The sequence below is a fragment of the Macaca fascicularis genome, chromosome 9, assembly GCF_037993035.2.
Source record: "Macaca fascicularis isolate 582-1 chromosome 9, T2T-MFA8v1.1".
NCBI lineage: Eukaryota > Metazoa > Chordata > Mammalia > Primates > Cercopithecidae > Macaca > Macaca fascicularis.
The window spans coordinates 69,350,692-69,371,157 of record NC_088383.1 but is presented as its reverse complement, the minus strand read 5'-3'; the positions used below and the strand labels follow the sequence as shown (position 1 = coordinate 69,371,157).

General features: G+C 44.3%; 1 protein-coding gene across 25 annotated transcripts in view; it reads right to left on the bottom strand.

The window, feature by feature from the left end:
- Nucleotides 1-20,466, bottom strand: part of KCNMA1 (potassium calcium-activated channel subfamily M alpha 1) — a 759,311-nt gene that overhangs the window by 213,649 nt on the left and 525,196 nt on the right. For all 25 annotated transcript variants that reach the window (XM_065520852.2, XM_065520843.2, XM_065520844.2 and 22 more), the window contains exons 8-10: nt 20,128-20,298; nt 18,457-18,548; nt 327-437 (exon numbers count right to left, since the gene is read on the bottom strand). In XM_065520852.2, the coding sequence (XP_065376924.1) occupies nt 327-437; nt 18,457-18,548; nt 20,128-20,298 (374 nt within the window). The remainder of the gene's footprint in view (nt 1-326; nt 438-18,456; nt 18,549-20,127; nt 20,299-20,466) is intronic.

The following is a 20,466-nucleotide window of genomic DNA, read 5'->3' as shown; positions in this document are numbered from 1 at the left end:
CACGCCAGATTAAGGGGACAATGAGGATGACTTGGACCCACAATGAGCTCCCCTATTATTTCTTCCAGAGATAAACTCGGATGTGGTCCCAGAAGTGCCTCCACAGAGGCAGGCTCTGCTCTCATCATTGAACCAGTGTGTTGCTTCCCTTTCCATTGGTTCTGCAATATCTTCTCCAATGAGGCCAGCAGGGATCATGGCTTATCCAACTCTGGTCCCATCCCCAGTGCCATCTCCCCGAGACCTCCACTCGTATAGACATTCAGGGAGTCCCTCACAGGGTGTGTGGTTGGGCAGAGGGTCTGACAGCAGTAGGAGGCTCTTACTTGTGAAGAAAAACGATCTCCACATTGACGTCATCCCGGTCCTTATGCAGAAAGTCCTTCAGGAAGTTGGAAACACTCTCCAGAGTGATGTGTCCGCAGACCACAATGTGCCTGAACAGGAGAGGCCAGTTAGATCAGGCCAGGTGCCGCGACAGGACCCCACATCCCACCCCCTGGCAAGACAGCAGAAGCGAGGCAGCTGCAGGGGAAACATTCATCTCCTCCCTCCGCCTCCATAAAAGCCCAGCTCCCATCCCCGGAGGGCAGTGAGGCAAAGCAGCGGTGCTAGCAGGTGCTCAGAGACTCCTAGACAGAAAAGGCATATGGCTCCTCACCTGATGCTGCACAAAATCCTATTAAAAGCCCAACCGTTTGGCCAAGTGGTTTTATGCATTTAACAATAAGTGACATTATGCTTGCGCTTAAATGCTGCATTATCAAGTCCCTTGCAGATTCATATCTCTCCCTTTCTGCCCACAAAGCGTCCTCCGGGGAGATTTACTATATGAGTCTTGGTTTATGACATAGAGCTTATCAGGTAATGAGATAACAAATCTTGCTGAAATGATGATTTTGTGTGTAAGAAAGCAGACTTTTATCAGGGTGGCTAATGTGCGGCCTGACACGTTATAGGCTCTGCTGGCCATAAGCAGTAAAAAGGAAATTTTGCATTTTTCCACTATAACTCCTCTGACAATGGGGGCATGTAACACTTTACAGTAAGTGAGCATTACTCAGGGCTAAATGGGGCTGGGATGCCTATAGAACGGAAGATCATGCCGGCTGGCTGTGAGTCCCCAGAGGGCTGCTTCCTTAGGGTGCCTGGGATTTCCAGGAGAGCCAAAGGAATTTACCTCAAGATGGGGAGATGCCGGGAAGGGATGAGGCTGGAATTGCTCGCCTTGTTTGAGGGTGGTTTGGACTTCCGTTTCTGGAAGTAGTGGCTCACAAGGAAGACATGAGACCCTCTTCCACAATTGTTGAGACTGACAGTCCCTCCAACCGCTCTGGGCTCCTGGACCAATGTGACTTTGTTGGCCACTTATATGTGCCACATAATGCCCAGTCAGGAGTAAGCATTTGATGCAGGAGTCAGCCGCAAGACAAAAACCCGGGGACTGACTGTGGAGATAAAAACCACTGGCTTCTAGTGAAGAGACTGTATGTAGCAAGAGGCTCGACTCCTGTCCCTGTGCCCCCCAGGCTGATAGTGACAGAAGCTGAATCTCTAGCTGCACACTGAGACTTGGGCAGGTGGTGAACATGCAGCATGGTAATTTCCTGGGTAAAATTTAGAATGGCCATGTCCCTTGCACTTCATAATTGCTCTGTGCACATTCCAATAAGGCAGAAAGCTCATTGGCTGGAGGTGGCTCATAATAGGAGGCAGTGATGATGGCTTATGCAATGTTCCATTAGATGCCATTATAAGAGCCTGCCCTTTCGTTGTAATTTGGTGCTTGACTAAGTATGTGAGAATAATGCAGTAAACTCATTGGTGAAAGGATAATGATGCAGAACAAAGAGTAAATCAATAATATGCACGATGCAGTTAATAATATCACCATTATAGACTGTTATTGTTACGGTGGTGTGCTTAGCAATCAGGCACGCAGCAGCCACCAAGAGGAGGGAAGAGTGTCAATGAGCTACTTCAGAAGAGACAGCTTAACATGATCACTTTGCTCTCCTGCTAGGTTGATGAAGGTCCCTTAGCCACCCATCCAAATGTTATGCCCAAAGCCCATATGACTAACCCCCTCATTAGTATATGGTGAGTAGTATGAGGCTAACATAGTGTAACACACAGTATATCAGAATACACAATATAGATTGAACACTTGGATGATATGCATTTTATCATATATTTTTAAATGTTTCTTGTGGCACATGTACATTTACATGGACAAAATACTTCAAACAAATTTGCATGTTCGGAATAAGATTTCAGACTCTGAATTTGCCAAATATGTTTGAAGTGAATGAGAAACAGAATTCCCCTACTGACCTAACTTCCTTGCAACTGACAATAGGGCTACTTTGCCATTCTAACGTCTTCTGTGCATAGACTTCCAAGATTAGGAGCAAAGCCAACGTGAATCCAATGCGTGGGTATCTCCACAGGACAGATAGGTGGTTGAGGTTGTTCTCATCACTTGGATGTGAAAGTAAGCCAGATGTGATTTCCTGCTCTGCGACCAAGAGTGTGGGCAAGGTACTTATTCTCATTCAATGCAGGAGGAAACTGAGAGGTTAATACCACCTAGACAGCCTCCTGTGCCAGGCATTGTAAAGTTCGAAGTTCTGTACCAGCATAAGCCTGGTTATTACTCAAAGCTAGACTCAAATCAATGATAGGTCTGGGGAAATGCCTGAACATTCATTCTTCCTACCCAGGATGCAAAGAACTGAATGAACATCAGCCAGCATCCCTCCTCCTCTCCTGAAATCATTCATCCCTGGGAAAGATGTGTGAGAAGCGCAAGGGGAAAAGATGAGTTCCCCCCTCTCACCCTTGAATCAAAAGCTCAGCTGGCTGATTTATTCAGCCTTAGAAAAAGTCAGGGTTCTCTTCCTTGAAAATGTGCTGGGTACATATAAAATATATTCCAATGCAATCAATATTATCCCTTAAGCCTTTAATTAACTTTCACTGCTCTTAAGAAGTAGACAAATGTTGGCAAGAGCGAGGAGAAAAAAAGGATTGACTTTTTTCATTTGGTGCTAGCTATCCAATACCATTGTAGACAATTGAAAATATATATCTTTTAGCCACAGCGTGATTTCTGGGGTGGAGAGCTGTCTTTATCAAAAAAGGAAGAAAAAAATCTTCCTTCAACGTAATTGGTATTTTTGCTCAGAAAAAAGCGAGATTGATTGAAAGCAGATTGCCTTTTTGCCCAAGGAGAGTTATTAGGTACATTATCATGGCAACCTTGGAGAACCCATATTGTTCCAATCTGTCCTATATCTGATTTGAAGATTTATGGTCTCCCCTTTTTGTGCCAATAATCATTTCCCTCCATTTTGTTTTCCATACAGTGAAGGTTATCAAGGAGCCCACATATTGAAAATGTTTGAATGCAGTTAGAATTGATAGATGGGGAGAAGCTGCCTCTAACTCAGCAGTCAGTATTAGGAGATTTGCTTCTGCCAGCCTGTGTCTGGGGAGGGCCCTGCAAGAGCATGAGGGATGGATGGTGAATGGGAAACATTTATTTACCAGAAATATTTTCGAGAATTTTGAAGATTCTAGGGCCATAGTTTGGGGAAGGATATTATTGCAGGAAGAAGAGAACTAGAATTTATTGCATCCTCAATTATTAGAGATATCATCAAAAATATGCTAAGATAGAGAGCAGGGTGTGACCTCATTGGAGGCAGAGTAATGGTTGTTCACAGGGCATGATTTGAAGAATGCCCAAAAAGACCCCCATCCAAAGTTATCTCTGTTGGGTTCCATAACACCTACATATCTACCATGTGAGATTCATACTCTGATAGCCCTGTGTTAACTCAGCTCAGACACTAAATAACTAAATAGTCATGGACAATGTAGCAATTTTGCATTTACAATTAAAAATCCAGAGCCTTTGAGGGGCCAGAGCTAGTGCCCGATTCATGAAGTTATCCTGATATCTAAGGAGATGATACATGGAAGGGCCAAGTAATCTGACCCATGGTAAGCACTATAAAAGGGTAAGTGCCATATGATATCTGTAAATTAGGATGTAACCAATATAAAGTATTCTGTGGCCTATGTAATCCCACCTAATCCTTCAACAACCCCTTGTTCTCGCTACCTGAGTCTCTTCAGATAATCTCTCTGAAACTCTTTCCTTAAGTCATATGCCTGGCATCCCACAGCAAGTAAAAGTGACTTGCCCAGGATGCAATCTTGGTCTCCCACTTCAGTTCCCACTAAGACGAAGGTGGTGGTGGAAAGGGCAGAGGCTTGTATATCTCAGCTTCTGCTCCTTCAGGGCAAGCAGAGATGGACCCACAGAGGTCCTCCTGGATATGTGGTGGAGTGGATGTTGGAGGGATCCTCCACTGGCCAAGGGAGAGGTTTAGTCTGGGGACTGGAGTGGATAAACCATCACAGTTTTGCAAGATCACTAGAGTCTGACTGGATAGGCGGTATCATGATAGTCTTAGGAAAGTCTGATTACAGGCAGAAATCACAAGTCCCACTGGTCAGGAACTCTAAGCCAAACTTAACTGAAGCCATATGATTGGGGCAAGCCAAGGGGCTGCAAAGTAATGCAAATGTCCATTCTATTTTATATTTTATTTTATTTATTTTTTAGAGACAGGGTATTGCCCTGTTGCCCAGGCTGAAGTACAATGGCTCAATCATAGGTACATTATCATGGTAACCTTGGAGAACCCATATTGTTCCAATCTGTCTTGAACTCCCAGGCTCAAGTGATTCTCCTGTCTTAACTTCCTGAATAGCTGGGATTATAGGAATGCCACCACAGCTAGCTGATTTTCTGTTGGCTTTTGTAAAGATAGGGTCTTGCTCTGTTGCCCAGGCTGGTCATAAACTCCCAACCTCAAGTGATCTGCTCACCTCGGCCCCCAAAGTGCTGAGATTACAGGCACGAGCCACCGTGCCCTACCTTAAATGTCTATTTTAGACATGTCATGTACAGCTCAGGACTTCCTTACCAGCCCGGAATCTAGAAGATAACAAGAATCTTAATGATCCATTTACAATGGGGAATATTTAGGAAAGTTCAGTTATGAGAGTAGCTAAATCTCTCCCCATCTGTGGATGTGGATCTGAACTTTTTAAGACCACCAGCAATTGTCCTGACCAGTTTCTACAGGGCCTGACTGCTCAGTTTGTGAAGAAGACCAATAGACCTCAATCAATAACCATTTTTGATCTGATGAGATTTTGGTTTTAAATGCTAGGTCTGGATCTGCAAACAAATACTTATTGGACAAAGGTAACATAAACTAAACATAAGCTAACAGGTCATGGCTTAGAATAAAAGATCCACCTCAGACGCACAAGGAAGCATCTTCGATGGCAAAATAGTATCCAACGGCACTTTCTGGAGAGGAATTACTCATCCAGTGTGAGCAAGTAGTGCCTGGTGCTGGGTCAGGGCTCCATAAATATGGGTGGGGTTAACTGAAAAGGGCAGTGCTGGTGGATCACGGCATTGGAGGGGTAAGGATGACTTCATGAGAAGACTGTTTGATGATTATGAACACTATTGAGGGTCACCATAAATTTACCAGTTGTTTATTTCATGCGCATATCTTCACTAAATATACACGGGTGTGCTTCTCCTGCCATTTAAACATTGCCGCCTCCAGAATGAAATCTCACACATTCTCCTCAATCCCTCTACTCTTTTCTTGGTGATGGGCCAGGAAAGCCTGCATGCCCAAGTTGAGCCAGAACTTCAGTTTCAGAGCTCAATTTCACAGGTATACAGGACAACCTAGGGGGAGTGGCGTAAGGCAGAAGGCAGAAGAGGACAGGAGGACACTGAATGAGGCATCCAGAGAGCCACTGAAGATGACTTTTAGGTCTATGACAAAGAATATCTACATGCTTTTCACAAGCCTCGGATACTGGTTCTTACAGCCAGTAGCCTTTGAAAAGGGAAACTGTGACCATGGGATAGTCACCAATGGGCCCCCTCCCATGTTCTTATGTTTATCTCAGCATCTGAATGAATAGCCCTTGGCAATTGTTCAATCTAGCATCTTTCCTCTCTTTGATGTGGAAACAGGTTGTAAGATGAGTGCCAGATCCAGAGCACAACACCTCCCTCAGTTTCACGCCTTCTGATTAAAGAAAGCAGCTGGTGCCAGGGAGGACACCCTCAGCTGGGAATTGGGAGATTGGGGGGGTGAGTCCTCAGTGACCTGGGGCCACTCACTGAAGAGGCCCAGGCTGACTGGGCTGCACCCACCAGACACTGATGAATCCTCGCACCGGGCTCCAGTTCTCTGTCCGACCTTAGTTCGCACCATCATCATACCTTGTCTAGACATCTGCAATCGCTTCCTAATTGATTTCCCTATTTATTCTCCCCACTGCCCCCAACCATTCCCACACTCCCTCAAAAAAGCCAAAGAGAAGGGACAGCAGCATATCCTGCTGCAATCAGGTTCTGCAAGGGTGGGGAGGCCTTAGGTCTTTCTTTAGCGGAGCCTCGCTCTAGGAAGACAATGTAAAATGCACAGCTCTGGGCTGTTTATTTTTAAAGATACTATATCCATTTTTACTGGAACAAGTATAAAGAACTTAAAAAACCCAGAGCTATCCTGTCACAATAAATCAGACAGAGTAAATTGAAAATCCTATACAGCTTTCCCTGAATACATTGTGCTCACTTTGTCAAAGAGGTAGATGAAATGTGGCACATATTGATCTAGATGTCTCTGTAAAACTATAATATTTATATCAAATACATATGCTAGACTCTCTCTGTCTTTCTGCTGAGCCTTCTAATCATGCTTTCCTCGTCCTGCTCCTCCCAAAATGCATCTTACCATTGGTAGCCCCTGACATGATCGGAATGAATTTTAAGAAGTACTTCTCAAGGGAACCAGCAGCACCGTATCATACAGGAAGCAGGGTGTGGGGGGTTAGAGACCCAGTGACCCAAACTATACGGTGGTCAGCACCAAAGCTTCACATTTGCCCTGAATACATTGTGCTCACTTTGTTGACCCTCAGTTGACCTTGAACCCTCTGTGTCTACATCACCACCTCTCTGTGACACTCCTGCAAGCTGGGCTTTCCTTTCCTTCTCACTTGGTAGTGCTTTTCTTGGCTACTTCGTCTTAATGCTGGTTTCCCTGATTTGGGGCATGTCCTTCAGGGCTACTGTTTCCCAGCTTTTCCCTTGAGGCTCAATACCCCCTGCCAAAAAATAAGACTAATCCAACTCCCACCTTCCCACTTCCTCCTTTACTCAATGTCTCAAAGGGACTGACTTCAGTAAAGATAGGGGAGACATCATGGGCAAATGAAGCCTAACTCCAGGCTGTGCTGCTTCATCCCTCCATCCTACCCCAGACCTGGCTTGGAACCCCTGAAACTTGCTGGGCTTTCAAGAATTATTTGTTAACCGATGGATTGGTTGACAAAGTATGCATCTTGGAGACTCTATCCCATGGTAAGTGAGGAAGAAAATTAACAGGTAGTTCACGGCAGACCATAGGCTATTCCACCACCCTGAATCTACCAGCATATTTCAAGTTTGTAAGGGAACTGTATACATAAAGAGAAAAATAAAAACAAAGCAAATGAGAGTGTGTATGAGTCCCACAATGCCAAACCCTGACTATCACTATTTCATGTTAAAATAATTTTTTTGAAAAAAGGAGGTTCAGCAATAAGAGAATTTCCTACCCACGGACACGTCTAGTACTTTGCTAATCACAAAGGAAGGAAATGCATTATCCCTCCTAGTGAGGAAGTGAATAAAGTAATCATCTTCTCCAGCTGTCAATGGAGCTCTTCTGGATGTGGCAGGCTGTGTTGCTGTTTGCCTAAATGGAGCAGAAGTCTGAGCAAATAGATCCCAACAGTGCAGCAAAGGCACCTCTAAAGCAGAGCCCCAAGGTCAGAGGACAGACAACTGGCAGCCCCAGTGGGGAATACCAGGATGTCCTACCTGGGCCAGAACTTTGCATCTTATTGCACGCAGACAGTCAGAACCTCAGCTACCCTAGAGGAATCCGTGTCTACACCTCCACCATCCCAAATCACAGTTAGACCTCCATAATTAGACTGTGGGTGAGAAATGATCACACATATTTTGTAGCTTGTAGCCTACATGGAGCCTCAGTCCAAGTCTTTAAATTCTGAGAAACTCAGTGTGGGGGACATTGGTGGATTTTGCCTGTCCTGCATACACCCTCCCTTCTGTGGACAGCACCTCATTTTAATTTGGGGAATTGCTCCTCCCCAAATTAAACACAGTCTCCCAATTACATACAGTCTTGGGACCTTTAGTCACGGTTTCCTGCCCAAGTGAGGCCAATCAGTACTTTCAAATCTTGGATGAACTGACACTAATCACAGTGGTAGTTGATTCAACCTGATGACAAAACCCTATAATGACTACTCCTGAGTTTCTGCTTCCTCAATGTCAGAGCTACGCCTCTGGCTCTTTTCCGTCCTTTCTGGGATCTTGCTCTTCAGTTTTTCATTGGAATCTCTAAGGTACACTAACCTTTAAAAAAAAAAAAAAAAAAGTTTTCTGCCAAAAAAAATCAAGTCAGCAAAAAAAATAAGTTTCTGTTGCCTGCAACCAGAGAATCCTAACTGGTAGACTTGTTTACCTTCACTGTGGTTTCTCACCTAATTCTCATTATTACCTAGTATGCAAGGATTATCACCACCATTTAGGTTTCTTTCTCTCCTTTCCTTTCTTTCCTTCCTTCCTCCCTGGAAGGAGAATTCTGCAGATATATTCAGTAAGCAATTCCACAGTTGCTGAACCCTCACAAACTGCACTGGTTCTTCCTATGTCTCCCTCCCCAACACTCCCACCCCTCTGCATCTTATTCATCCCATTACTTTGGACTTGGTGGCCTTTGGCCATTTTAAAATAAGTCAGGTCTTCCCTTGACCTGACTCTCCCAATGCTAGATGGTTCTCTGCTCTTACAGAGAAACCAGGGAGCTGAATGGCACTTTCTTTTTTTCAAATCAAAGCAGATTTGCCTGTCTTCACTTGATAATGCTGCTTCTATACAAGCAGAGACTGGGAGAAGACTAAGGCAAGCAAAGGTCAGCCTAACTCTTCAGGGATGAAGGTGGAATAGAGGGAGAATGAGTCCAAGCAAAGAAATGGCTCTGAATTTGGCCCAGAGAGGGTTCTGATTTGCAAAGAGAGACCCACCTGCCTCCCTAACTCCCCTGGTGAATCATGTATCATGGTCCTTGAGCACATGCTGTTGGGACTGACCCTCCCATAATGACAATAAACTTGACATATCTTTGCCTTGTTCTCTAGCCACACCAAGGGTGTTGCCACAGCCAGCATAAGCTGGTAGCCATTCACTCTGTAGACCCAACATACTTGCATAGGCCCCAGCAGACCTCCAGCATCTGTTAGTCACACAGGGACTGGAAGGAGCTACAGGTTAGAAGGTGGGTGAATCACCTGAGGTCGGGAGTTCAAGACCAGCCTGACCAACATGGAGAAACCCCGTCTCTACTAAAAAATACAAAATTAGCCAGGCATGGTGGCGTACGCCTGTAATCCCAGCTACTCAGGAGGCTGAGGCAGGAGAATCACTTGAATCTGGGAGGTGGAGGTTGTGGTGAGCCAAGATTGCACCACTGCACTCCAGCCTGGGCAACAGGAGCAAAACTCCATCTCAAAAAAAAAAAAAAAAAAAAAAAGAAAAGAAAAGAAAAAAGAAGGCATGATACGAGGCATGACAGGCCACAGCAGGACCTTTGTGGAGTCTGGAAAGGAGTGGACCTCGGGATCACATCAGCGGATTCCCAACCCTCCCAAATCTTTCTGCACTCCTCTTTTACTGGGTCTGTAAGCTTTTAGGTGAACAAGGCACTCTGCTGTTACCTATGCCCTCCCCTGTTCCAGTGGGTATGTTCAACAATGTGAATTATCAAACGCTTTTGGGAGGCTTCCCTCTAATGTCTCTTGTTTTCATGATTATTTTACACTTCCATGATTTCAATGAATAAAATTCCTGAAAAAAGAGTGTTTCACTGGGAAGATGCTCCTGCATACTCAAGCTTCTGTTTCACTGCCACTGCTTCCTCGGATGGTACTGATTGGTCAGAATCTCAGATAAGCTCCAGGAGAGCAAGAATTACATTTTACTTACGGTACCCAGCACAGAGCTTGGCACATGGTGGGGATTCAAATTATTGTTTGTTGATCCAATATGTTAGAATGGGAGTTTTCCTAAGGCTGTTCTGTACACTAGCTGACATTTGCCTTTGGAGTCAATGGCTAAGGTCATATAAGCTCTCACTGAGATGGGCACATATCTATCTCTGAACTACTCCCATGTCCTCTTATTAGAAATGTACAAGGAGGGGAGATAGAGATTACTTTTACAGCAACTGGTACCCACATTCGGAGCAGTCCCTGTGGTTCTGTGGGTGAGAGCAGGCCATTGTGATGCAACACCAGTACTGGCTGTGGAGACTGGAACCCTTGGGACAACAGAATCAGATTTCCACAACTTTCACACTGTATCAGCCCCCATAATGTTTTAATAAAAAGAGACACTGGACTTGGCCAGTTAGGAAGTTTCCTGGTTTATTTTCATAGTATGATGACCGCAGCATGGAAGGAACCCCAAATCTACCAGGAACCATTTTGCACAGCTCTGGAAAGAAGTTCAGCAGAGTGAATGACCTGGCATGAAGACAGAAAACACGGGGCAACCTAGTCTGGGATGGCTGCACTTGTTCCTGAGATTCTGAATCTACCCGGCGAGGATTCACCCAATCAAAGGAGCCATTGATCAGAATTTTCAGCAATTATAATTTGAGAAATCATATTCAAATTATTTTTAATGGAAGAAAGAATATTTGAGAGTGAAAATCTAGGCTTGGATATGACTTTTTTTTTTTTTTTAAGGTACACAGTTCATCTCCCACCTACATTTCTATTCTTGTTTTCAGAACAATAGCTGGAACATTTTGCTAAGTGTGTGGAAGGGAAGAGTGACAGCAGGAAAGAAGGGGAGCTTCATTCTATCAGTATTATCAGGAAATTGATTTAATATGCTTCCAAGTCTCTTTAAATAGAGCTTCAAGTTTGAAAGGGACTGAAGATACAGCTTAGAGGAATCCAAAACAGATGCCAAGAAAGAAGTGCCCACGTCCCATGCCCACCAAGACCCCTCTCATCAGGAAGGGATACCTAGCACAACACATCAGAAGATACGGCATCTAATGACAAGCACTTTGGGTATCTACCCCTCAGCACTGCGTTTCAGAAGTAGTCAAGAGGTCATTTTTCCAAAGTATCAGGGCAAGCTCATTTTTTGTTTTCCCTGTTCCCAAGAAGTTTAATGCTAATCAGAGCAGAATGCCTAATCAGTTCAAGATGTTCTGTCAACTTGAATTATCTATTTGTCTTCTTATTTACTGTATCTGTCTGTCTACAGTTCTTCATATCTTTGTGAAGATCGGTTATTGGGGCCTGTGTTTCCTTCTGACTAGAATCGCTACCAGATGATCCTTCCTGGTGATATGTTGATGATTTGCTAATTTATGGCTTTTAAAATCTAGGAATCCGAAGATATTGCTGAGGGGTTCAGGCTGGGGCAGTCATGCGGCTCATGCAATGAGGGCTGAATGGCTACTTGATGAGGGATCTAAGTCTGCGTAGGATGCAAAGCTTCGATCACATTTCGACCAGAGCCATGTCTGCAATAGAGAAATCATAAATGACATTTTATAGGAAACACCCCTCATGAGAGCAGTCGGCCCCTTGCCGGTGAGGAAAAGTGAGAATGACTGTTGCCCAAGACACAAGTAAACGGGAAAGGAAAGGCCTATGGATCGGGCCAAGTCAGTATCACATGAAATCATCTCAAATCCGATTCCCAAGTGCTAGAAGCCATGCCTTCCCCGAAAGAGTCGAGAGGGAAATGGTGTGGTAGCAAGACTCTCTCAGAACCAAGAGAAGAGGTTTCAATAAGCTCTGAGATTGGACTCCCCAACCACTCACGTGGCCAAATAGTACGACGTGTAGCTCAGAACAGCTGTGGTATATTTGGAGATTTTTATGGATGTGTAGAAATGCATCTGTCCCCAGTGCCTGGTGTGTAGCAAGCCCTCAGTAAACACAAGTGGAATGGATGGACACGAAGGTGTGACTCACGTTAATTCCTTTAAGTTAGGTTGGGCTACGGGGCTGCAGATTTAATGAGTCTTTGTAAAGAAATAATCCATGCTCTGGCACAGTAGACAATTTAAAATTCCAAATCCTTTAGAAATCAGTCTAGAATCCCGTTGGACAAGACCTGAGTGTGATGGAGGAAATGGAATGGAATTCCATGTTGATACAAGACAGCCAGGCAGGAGGGAATAGTGTGTGGTCTCAGGAAGGAACAAAGAGTCTGAGTGAGAAGGAGAGCCTAATTCTGATATAAGGAAAGAAACGGAGCTTAAAAAGAACCCAATAATCAGGAAGCAGGGAAGATACGCAGGATGCCCTCTCTCGATAAGTCAAGAAAGCACCTCTCAGGCAGGTTAGGGTCTGAGCGAGCAATCAGTTTTTAAGACTTCCTCTATTGGAGGTAGAAATGAAGACCTATGTTTGCAAGTGGGGCTTGCATAACCTGGATTTTAAAAGCAAGAGCGTCAGCTCCCCCAGTTTAGTGGGTAACGCAAGCTGGGTCAAGTTCATTGAACAAACGTTAGCATCTCCTCCTCTGAGGTGTCGCTTCTTTGGACTACTTTATCCAGTGTAACTAATCCCTGTTTTTCTCAGTTGCAAATCTTAGTCTTTCTTGGTTTTGCAGCACATATTAAAAATGTGTAATTGGCATTTGCTTTAGTTGTACCCTTGCTCAGTGCTTGCAACCTCCTTGAGACTGTAAACTCTATGAGGACAGGTTCCGAGGGTAGCCTGTTCACCAGTGAACCCTGAGCACCCAACACAACCCAGCATCATGCCTGACGCATAACACAGAGAATGCCTGCCTGCCGAGTGAGTGAATGAAACGATGGAGACGGGCCACAGGAATGGACAGTGAGGCAGGTCACTAACTGTGCTGGGCTGTTTTTAGTTCTTGAAATTTTGTTCTCAACTATTGAATACTCAATCATTTCTTCTAAAGTATGGAGTCCTCTTTAAAATATGAGCATTTACAATAAAGAAGATAATGAAGTACTCTATTTTCATATTTAAATAGAAAAGCATGACAAACTGTCCCAATCTCTCTGAATGTAAGACTCTTTCCAATGTGGAGACCACATCCGAGGTTGAACGCAGACAGCCCTAACTCCCTTCAGTGGGATACAGGTTCCTGAGGGTGAATATTCCAAATCAAAGCTATGAAACAAACACACAGAATGCACTACTGCACCTCTCACTGATGAGTAAGAAACCACACCAGAGAACTGCTCTGTGCTGTGTGGCATACCAGCTAAGGAGTGAAAGGGAACAGGTGGTTCCATCTGCAAAAGTATAGAAGGCTCTGCAGGTGAGATCTGCCCAGCGGGGAAGTCCAAGTTTAGCAGATCACTACAATTCTCCATGAAACTACCTTTAAAGGATGGAGCCAGAAAGGGGAAGAAAATGTTGAAATCCACAAAAAAGGAACAAATCTCACTTTGGATGTTGTTCATCTATCTGTCCTTGAGAGCCTCTCATTGCTAGAAGTGTTCAAGAAGGAATTAGAATTCTAGTCTAACCAAATGAGAAAAATAAAGGAAGAAATGGTTTTGTCCGCTCTCCCTTTTTTTCCCCTCAATCCTGGGGCCAGGACACTTAGGGGTAGTGAGTGGGCAGGAGGAGAGAGGAGACAACCCCAAAGTGAAGCTCATGCCTTTCTCTTCCTCTCCATCATGGCACGGTGTTCTGGCTCCACTTACAGGGAAAGGTGGAGGAAGATACAAACAATAGGAGATCACTGAGTTTAGAGCAGGATGGCATCTCAAGAGACGACATGGAGACGCAGCAGGACACAGGGAAGCAGACTGTCCAGGTTCAAACCCCAGCCCTACTCTTTACTAGCTGGGTGATGTCAGGCAAGTCACTCAACCTCCCTGTTCCTCAGTTTCTTCACTCATTCCAAATGGAGATGATGGTAATACCTTTCTCACAGGATCACTGTGAGGATTCTGATATATGCAAATATTTATAGTATTACTATTGCCAGAGAAGGCAGTCCTGGGGCTTTAGGCTGCACTGATCCACATTCTCATTTCAGGAAGTGTGTAGCACTCCTGTCTTTATAGGGAAATGTTCCAAGGGAAGCCACAGCATTTAAGTTTCACAGACAGCTTTTTTGAATTGGAGCAAGAGATGGGTTAGTCTGTGACAACTATTCCCCAAACCAGAATGGCGGCTCAGTAGCTTCATCCTGGGGACCTTCTTCCAAGATAATTACACTCACTTTCCTCTCCCACCTTGGCTACTTCTAGTCTTTCATGACTCATTCCCCTCTTGTGTGTCCTCTCAGCATTTGGCTACCAGGAATCAGTAGAATAATCCAAACCCATCCCATTCTCTCTGTCCCAAACACCTGGGCCTAGGATTGCCTCAAACTTGAGTCATTCAAGTCCCAACATGAGAAACACAAGGTCTGGGTGGCTCTCCGGCTGGACTCCCTCTAACAACGGGGTTACAGCAGATGGATTCCTCTCTGTGACTGATTATTTTCCATGGCCCTTGGCCATGTGACCTTGGACCATGATCTTGTCAGTTCTCATAAACTAACCAGGAGTGGAATGAATCACACTCAGAGAGGAGACCTCTGGGGGAAACTGCAAGAGGCTATGAGAGGGAGGAGAGAGCTGGGGATCCCAAAGGCCATGGGAGCCTCACCACCCCTCCGGCCTTCCCTGTCTCTAAGCAGTTTCGACCTTCCACAAAGGGAACGAGGAGGAGGCAATGGCCTTGGGAGACAGCCTGGGCTGCAGGAGGCCTACTCTTCTGAATAAGATTCAGGGTATTAGTCCAAGAGCCCAGTAATCCCTCCAACTCAGAGAGATTACCTGCCTCGGCTACTCACTGAACTGTTGGTTGTGGACACCCAAACCCCTATTCTTAGATGCCCCAATCCATCATAACATATATGAAATAGCCAACACACACGCACATGTGCATGAGCACCCATAACTACTGCAGGGACTGGCTATCCTGCAGGAGGTGATGAAAATGTTGGGTAAGGCACTCTAGGCCCTTGAAATAGTGTTGATGGTGAAGAGGTTTTGAGAATGCTACTTGAAGTGTTTATATTATGCCAAACACATTGATTAAAACTGAAAATGAAATGCCAATGAAATCTTCATATTCTCAAATATCCTGAATTTGGGTGTTGTACAAACAAAACCCTGATCTTCTCTGCCTAAATTTTTTACTTTAAATAATCTTTGAATTTCAAAGTTTTGTGTCTCTGTAGCTTTAGATCATGAGTTACCTTGAGTTCTCTGACAAGTTAATATATTGTTAGAGAAATCATTTCTGAATAAAATATGCACAAGTAAACAAATCCCTTAACTATGTATACATTCTAATTTCTTTCTGGGCATTCATTTGATTGGGTCCTGGGGAGCAGAGAACACATACGTCTGTGTCCAGGGGCAGAGCACATGGATTTATGCATACACAAAAACTCAGAGCACAGCACACTGTTTTAAGAGTCTGAACTTTATCTTTCAACAAAGTTTAGCTGCTTTCCTTTTGCAAATGCATTTAATTTTATCTGGAAACTTTCTGACGTTAGAAATAGAACAACTGTAGTTTCTCATTATGTTTGCTGCCAGAATCCATGCTTGGTTGCTCAACTAAAGACCTTATATTGCTAATTACTACCACATGCCCATATCCCAAGCGAAAGAAAACTTATTGATTCTGACAGCTCATTCTCTCAACACTGAATTCCAAATGAAAACTCAAAATTTGGCCAAACATAACATTTCATCAATCTTGTTTTACTGACTGGAAAAACAACATCAAACAAAGGGTGCTAATGGCCCTTTATTACCGTGCCTTTCCCAAGCTTATATTTTCTGATGAAAGATCTAAGTGACCAAAGGGCTTCTTTAAACTACTTAGTAATTAGCTTTTGAACCAGGAAACAATGCGTAAAGTAAAGTGAACAGGCCCGGTGCTGATGACAGGATGGACTCTGTGTCTGCAGGGTCAGGAACAGTGGGGACCCAAAAAGAACATTAAAAGCAAAGTGCATTTCATAAAGGAAGAAGAAAAAAACAGAGAGAGAGAGAGAGAGAAAATCAGGCTAAAAGCGGTGATAAAAGATTACAGAGCCAGAACAGAATGGCAGGAAGTCTGTGATCTGAAGTCATCAGCACCTGAAAGTTTGAGTGTAACTGCCAGGGTGAAACATGACCAGATCGGACCTGGGGCAGTGAGTGAGTGCCGCGCTGAGGGCCCCATCTGGGTCAGCCGGCACCAAAAGCTACCGGCCTCCAGCCCACCCACCAGCTCACCCACATTTGACTAGGAAAATTATTTCATTAAAGAAAAATTACCTGGAATGAGAGTCAAGAAATATTTTCAACCTAGCCTTCAGGGCAATTGATTTTATTGACTTCTTCAGGGGCAGTGATTGGGAAATGCTGGCAGTGACATTGGGAGATAGAGAGGCCATAAAGAGAGCCCCAGGCCCTCAGAATGCCTTCTGCTTTATGGAGACCTGTCCATACCTTCAAGGCAAAATGAATCGAGATGCTGTTTTCCTCTTGGCATGGGATACATGACCAATGGGAATCTCTGGACTTATTTGGCCTTTTGGATCCAACCAATGGCCCAGAAATCAGAACAGCTTGGTTCTAACCTCATCCAGGGCTGTTAAGATAATAGTGAGGGGAGGGCTCCATTAGAGGGAAGATGGAGGGATGTGCTGCCTCTCTGAAAAGACGCCAACTGGCCTCCTCTGGCCCACTGTCCTTTGTGCCTTTGAAAAGAAACTGGTGTCCTGTGGGTAGTTCAAGAAAATGAGCCCTTTTGTCCACCTCCTCATTTCCTGTGCAGAGGCCTGGACACCTGAGCTCAGGAAGCATTGGACTCACTGACCAAAGGGGAGGTTCCACTCTGCCCGACATGGCTGACTGTCAAAACGAGGAGAAGGCAGCAGTGGAGGGAAATACAATGCTCCCGGTCTGATTTTATTTCCTCTTAAAAAAACCAAAGAAGCTCTTTAAGAGTTCATTTGAAACTGAACGAGAAGGGAAAGCAAAACAAAACAAAACAAAACAGTTCCATGATGGGAACTTCCATGACTGGGAAGAGGCGGGAGTGATGAAAAGTTTTCTGTGTCCTGATCCGGATGACAGGATGGTAGTTACTGGGTGTGTACATAGGTACAAGTTCCTCACTCTATATGTTAAAGATGTGTACATTTAACTCTATGTAAGTTATACCTCAAAACAAAAAACAAAGGTCACTGCCCCAGAAAAAGCTTTAAAAAAATAAATAAAGGGTGCCTGCTGCCAGCCCCCTCTCCCCCACAGCATTCCTCTCTTGAGGTGGTAAGGTACTGCCCCCTACTTAGGAGAAAACCTTGGGGTCTATATTGAACCTGCACATTGATATTGAGAGTGATAAGGTGATCCAAGCACACATTGAAATAGTTCCCGGGAAGAAAACACTCATGTTTGGGAAGCCAAACAAAAGATTCATCAGGAATAGCATGTAGTACCCTAAACTACCAGAAATATACTATTTCTTGCCCAGAAGGAATTTCAGTTGAGTAATGAGTCCCTCCAAGGATAAGATTGGTACCTCCTGGATGAAGAGGAGAACTGGGTTCCCAGTGGCCACAGTACCTTTGCAGTAGGCCAGATGACCTGGATCTGCCACCCAAGAAGTTCCCTGCCAGAGTCTTATCCTGCATTCTTGCTACATACAAACCACCATAGGAGGGCATCATACTAGTTTGAGGGACCAGAATTTTATCACATAGCCAGATGATGTGAAGAATGAATGAGTTTTGTCTACTTGTTAGGGGTCAGAAGAGAAAATATGGGCCCAGTTATAAATGGACGCCTTTCAGGACAAATTCATTACATCTCTTGGAATTTGTGAATGGGAGCTGGTCCAAGTGTGGCAACGTCCTCGGGTCACCTCTGACATCACACCCCATGCAGAAGCTGGGCCTTCCCTCATAGAAGCACCCGGTGGGGTGGAGGAGGGGCAGAATTCAGACGGCACCTCCACAGGGACTCCTGAAAGTCACTCAACCACGTCTTTTCTGATGCAACTGACTTACTTTCTGCCTCCATGTTTGTTAAAAGTCCCGCCGAATTTATTCCGATTCAGGATGAGAGCAGCAATTTCGGGCACGTAGCGGGCAAACATTGCCTACATGCATGAAACAAAGAAACAAGAGCCAAAAAAAAAAATGGCATGCAGAGAGGATTCTACCGCAGCGGAGGCAGCAAAACCTCTTGGCATACTTACTTTCTTCCACTAACCGCACTATAGGAGCCCCCGTATTTCTTGCGGTTTCCTATTAACTCTATGATTTCAGGGACGTAGCTGGCAAACATGGCCTGAGAAGACAGGAGACAGAAGAGAGACTAAAAAGACAGGCCAAAGAAAAGGGGGGACCTGTTCAGACGGGGTGGGGGGCATTAAGATCTGAAAACACAAAAGGATTAGGCCTGCAAAGGTATATATTGATACGTTGGGTCATAAAAAACTAAAAGCATGAAAAGAGCAAGCTCCTGGAAATACACAAGACAAACAAACATTAGCTAACCTTGACAACTAAAGAACAAAAAAAATCACAGTCAAGAAAAATACAAAGGAGACAGGAATAAATAAGGTGATATCTAGTTCTTGTTGAAGAAAAATAGGCAAAAGGGGGGCATGCTAGTGAAATTAAACACACACAGGCACACGTGTGCGTGCACACACAATTTCGCAAGAGAAGATCTTTGTCATTAAATTCAGAGGAGAATCAACGTTTTTAAGAGTGACAAAGAAAATAAACACCAAAAGATTAAAAACTAAGTTTTTCTATTAAAAAAAAAACCACTAAAAAGCACAAAAGGGAAATTTAGGAAATCACCTGGGAGGAGAAGATAGCAAGGAGAAACACAAATCTGCCATGTTTTGTCCAACAAACATCTGGCCTGTGGCTGGCTGGATGGGTCTTGTTATCTATGAGCACCTCACGGATGCTGCAGAAATGCTTGCGTGAATGTACACATGCACGTGCACATTTATATACATTTTTAAAATGTATATGCCCTATGCATACAAAACAGAGAGATGTGTATGCATCACTATATATAAATGTGCGTGCAGTGTACGTACATGAAAGCTGTGTGTGGATTAGGATTTTAATCACTCACTTCATAAATGGCAAAAAATCTAAACTTAAAGTGAGCTACTTTGAAAGACAAAATGCAGCAACTGCCAATGTGTGGCCAGAAATCCCCTTGATTTACATTATAAGGGATGGTTTAGTGCAACCTAAAGAGCTGCACAGACCTTCAAAAACCAAACAGTGAAACTTTCCTAGAAGAAAGGAGCAAAAATATCCCATGTGTCCACTGCAGAATGGAGTGAGCTGTTTGCAAAACTGCACTCTGCTCACATGGGGATGTCTGCCTGGACAAGACTAAGGTGCTCTCTGTCCTTTGATGTAGGGACCCTTCTCTTTAGGGCAGGCCCCAGCCACAGTGTTTGTTGGAAGTTTGGGGAGGAACATAAAGGGGAAGGGGGAGCTCTTGAAACCGCAAACTGTCTCTACAAAGTATCCATAGCTTCTACCAGAGGCAGGTGACAGCCATTGTCGTTGTAGCATACCAGATGCTGAATTACATTGCTAAGGGGTAGACACTCTCCCTTCTTAACTGCATCACTTTCTTAAGACAATTAGGTGTGCTCCTGCTAAATGGCTGTCCCTCACAAGGGCAATGTGCCTGGATCTATGGGACAAGTGTAATACACCAAGAATTATGCAGAAAAGTCACCATCCTGTTTGGATTTACTTAGCCTGATTCTAACATTAAGGCTTGCTTCTAGTGCAGAACACAGTCTACAATACAAAGCTTTAAGGAACTGTATCATGGAAAGTACTAACAACCATCAAAATCAAATCGTAATAAAGATTTTTTTTACCAGTCCCCCGAGGATGAAGAAGACCATGAAGAGGCGCCCAAGCGTGGTTTTTGCATAAACATCCCCATAACCAACGGTGGACATTGTGACCATGAGTAAATAGACACATTCCCAGTAGGTGAGAGCCTGGTTGTTTTGGAAATTTTCCCATGGGTCCCCTGAATTCTCCACCTAAAGCAAACGGGACAGGGGAGAAAAAAGTAAAACATGCTATTGAAGTGTATACATACAATAAACCCGGAAGCTCAGCACTCCCGAAGGCCACTTGCTAATGCACACCACTCTCCACAGGAGTTGTGTGGTTCCTGGGCTGAGCTCTGTGAGTCAGGATGCAGAGCT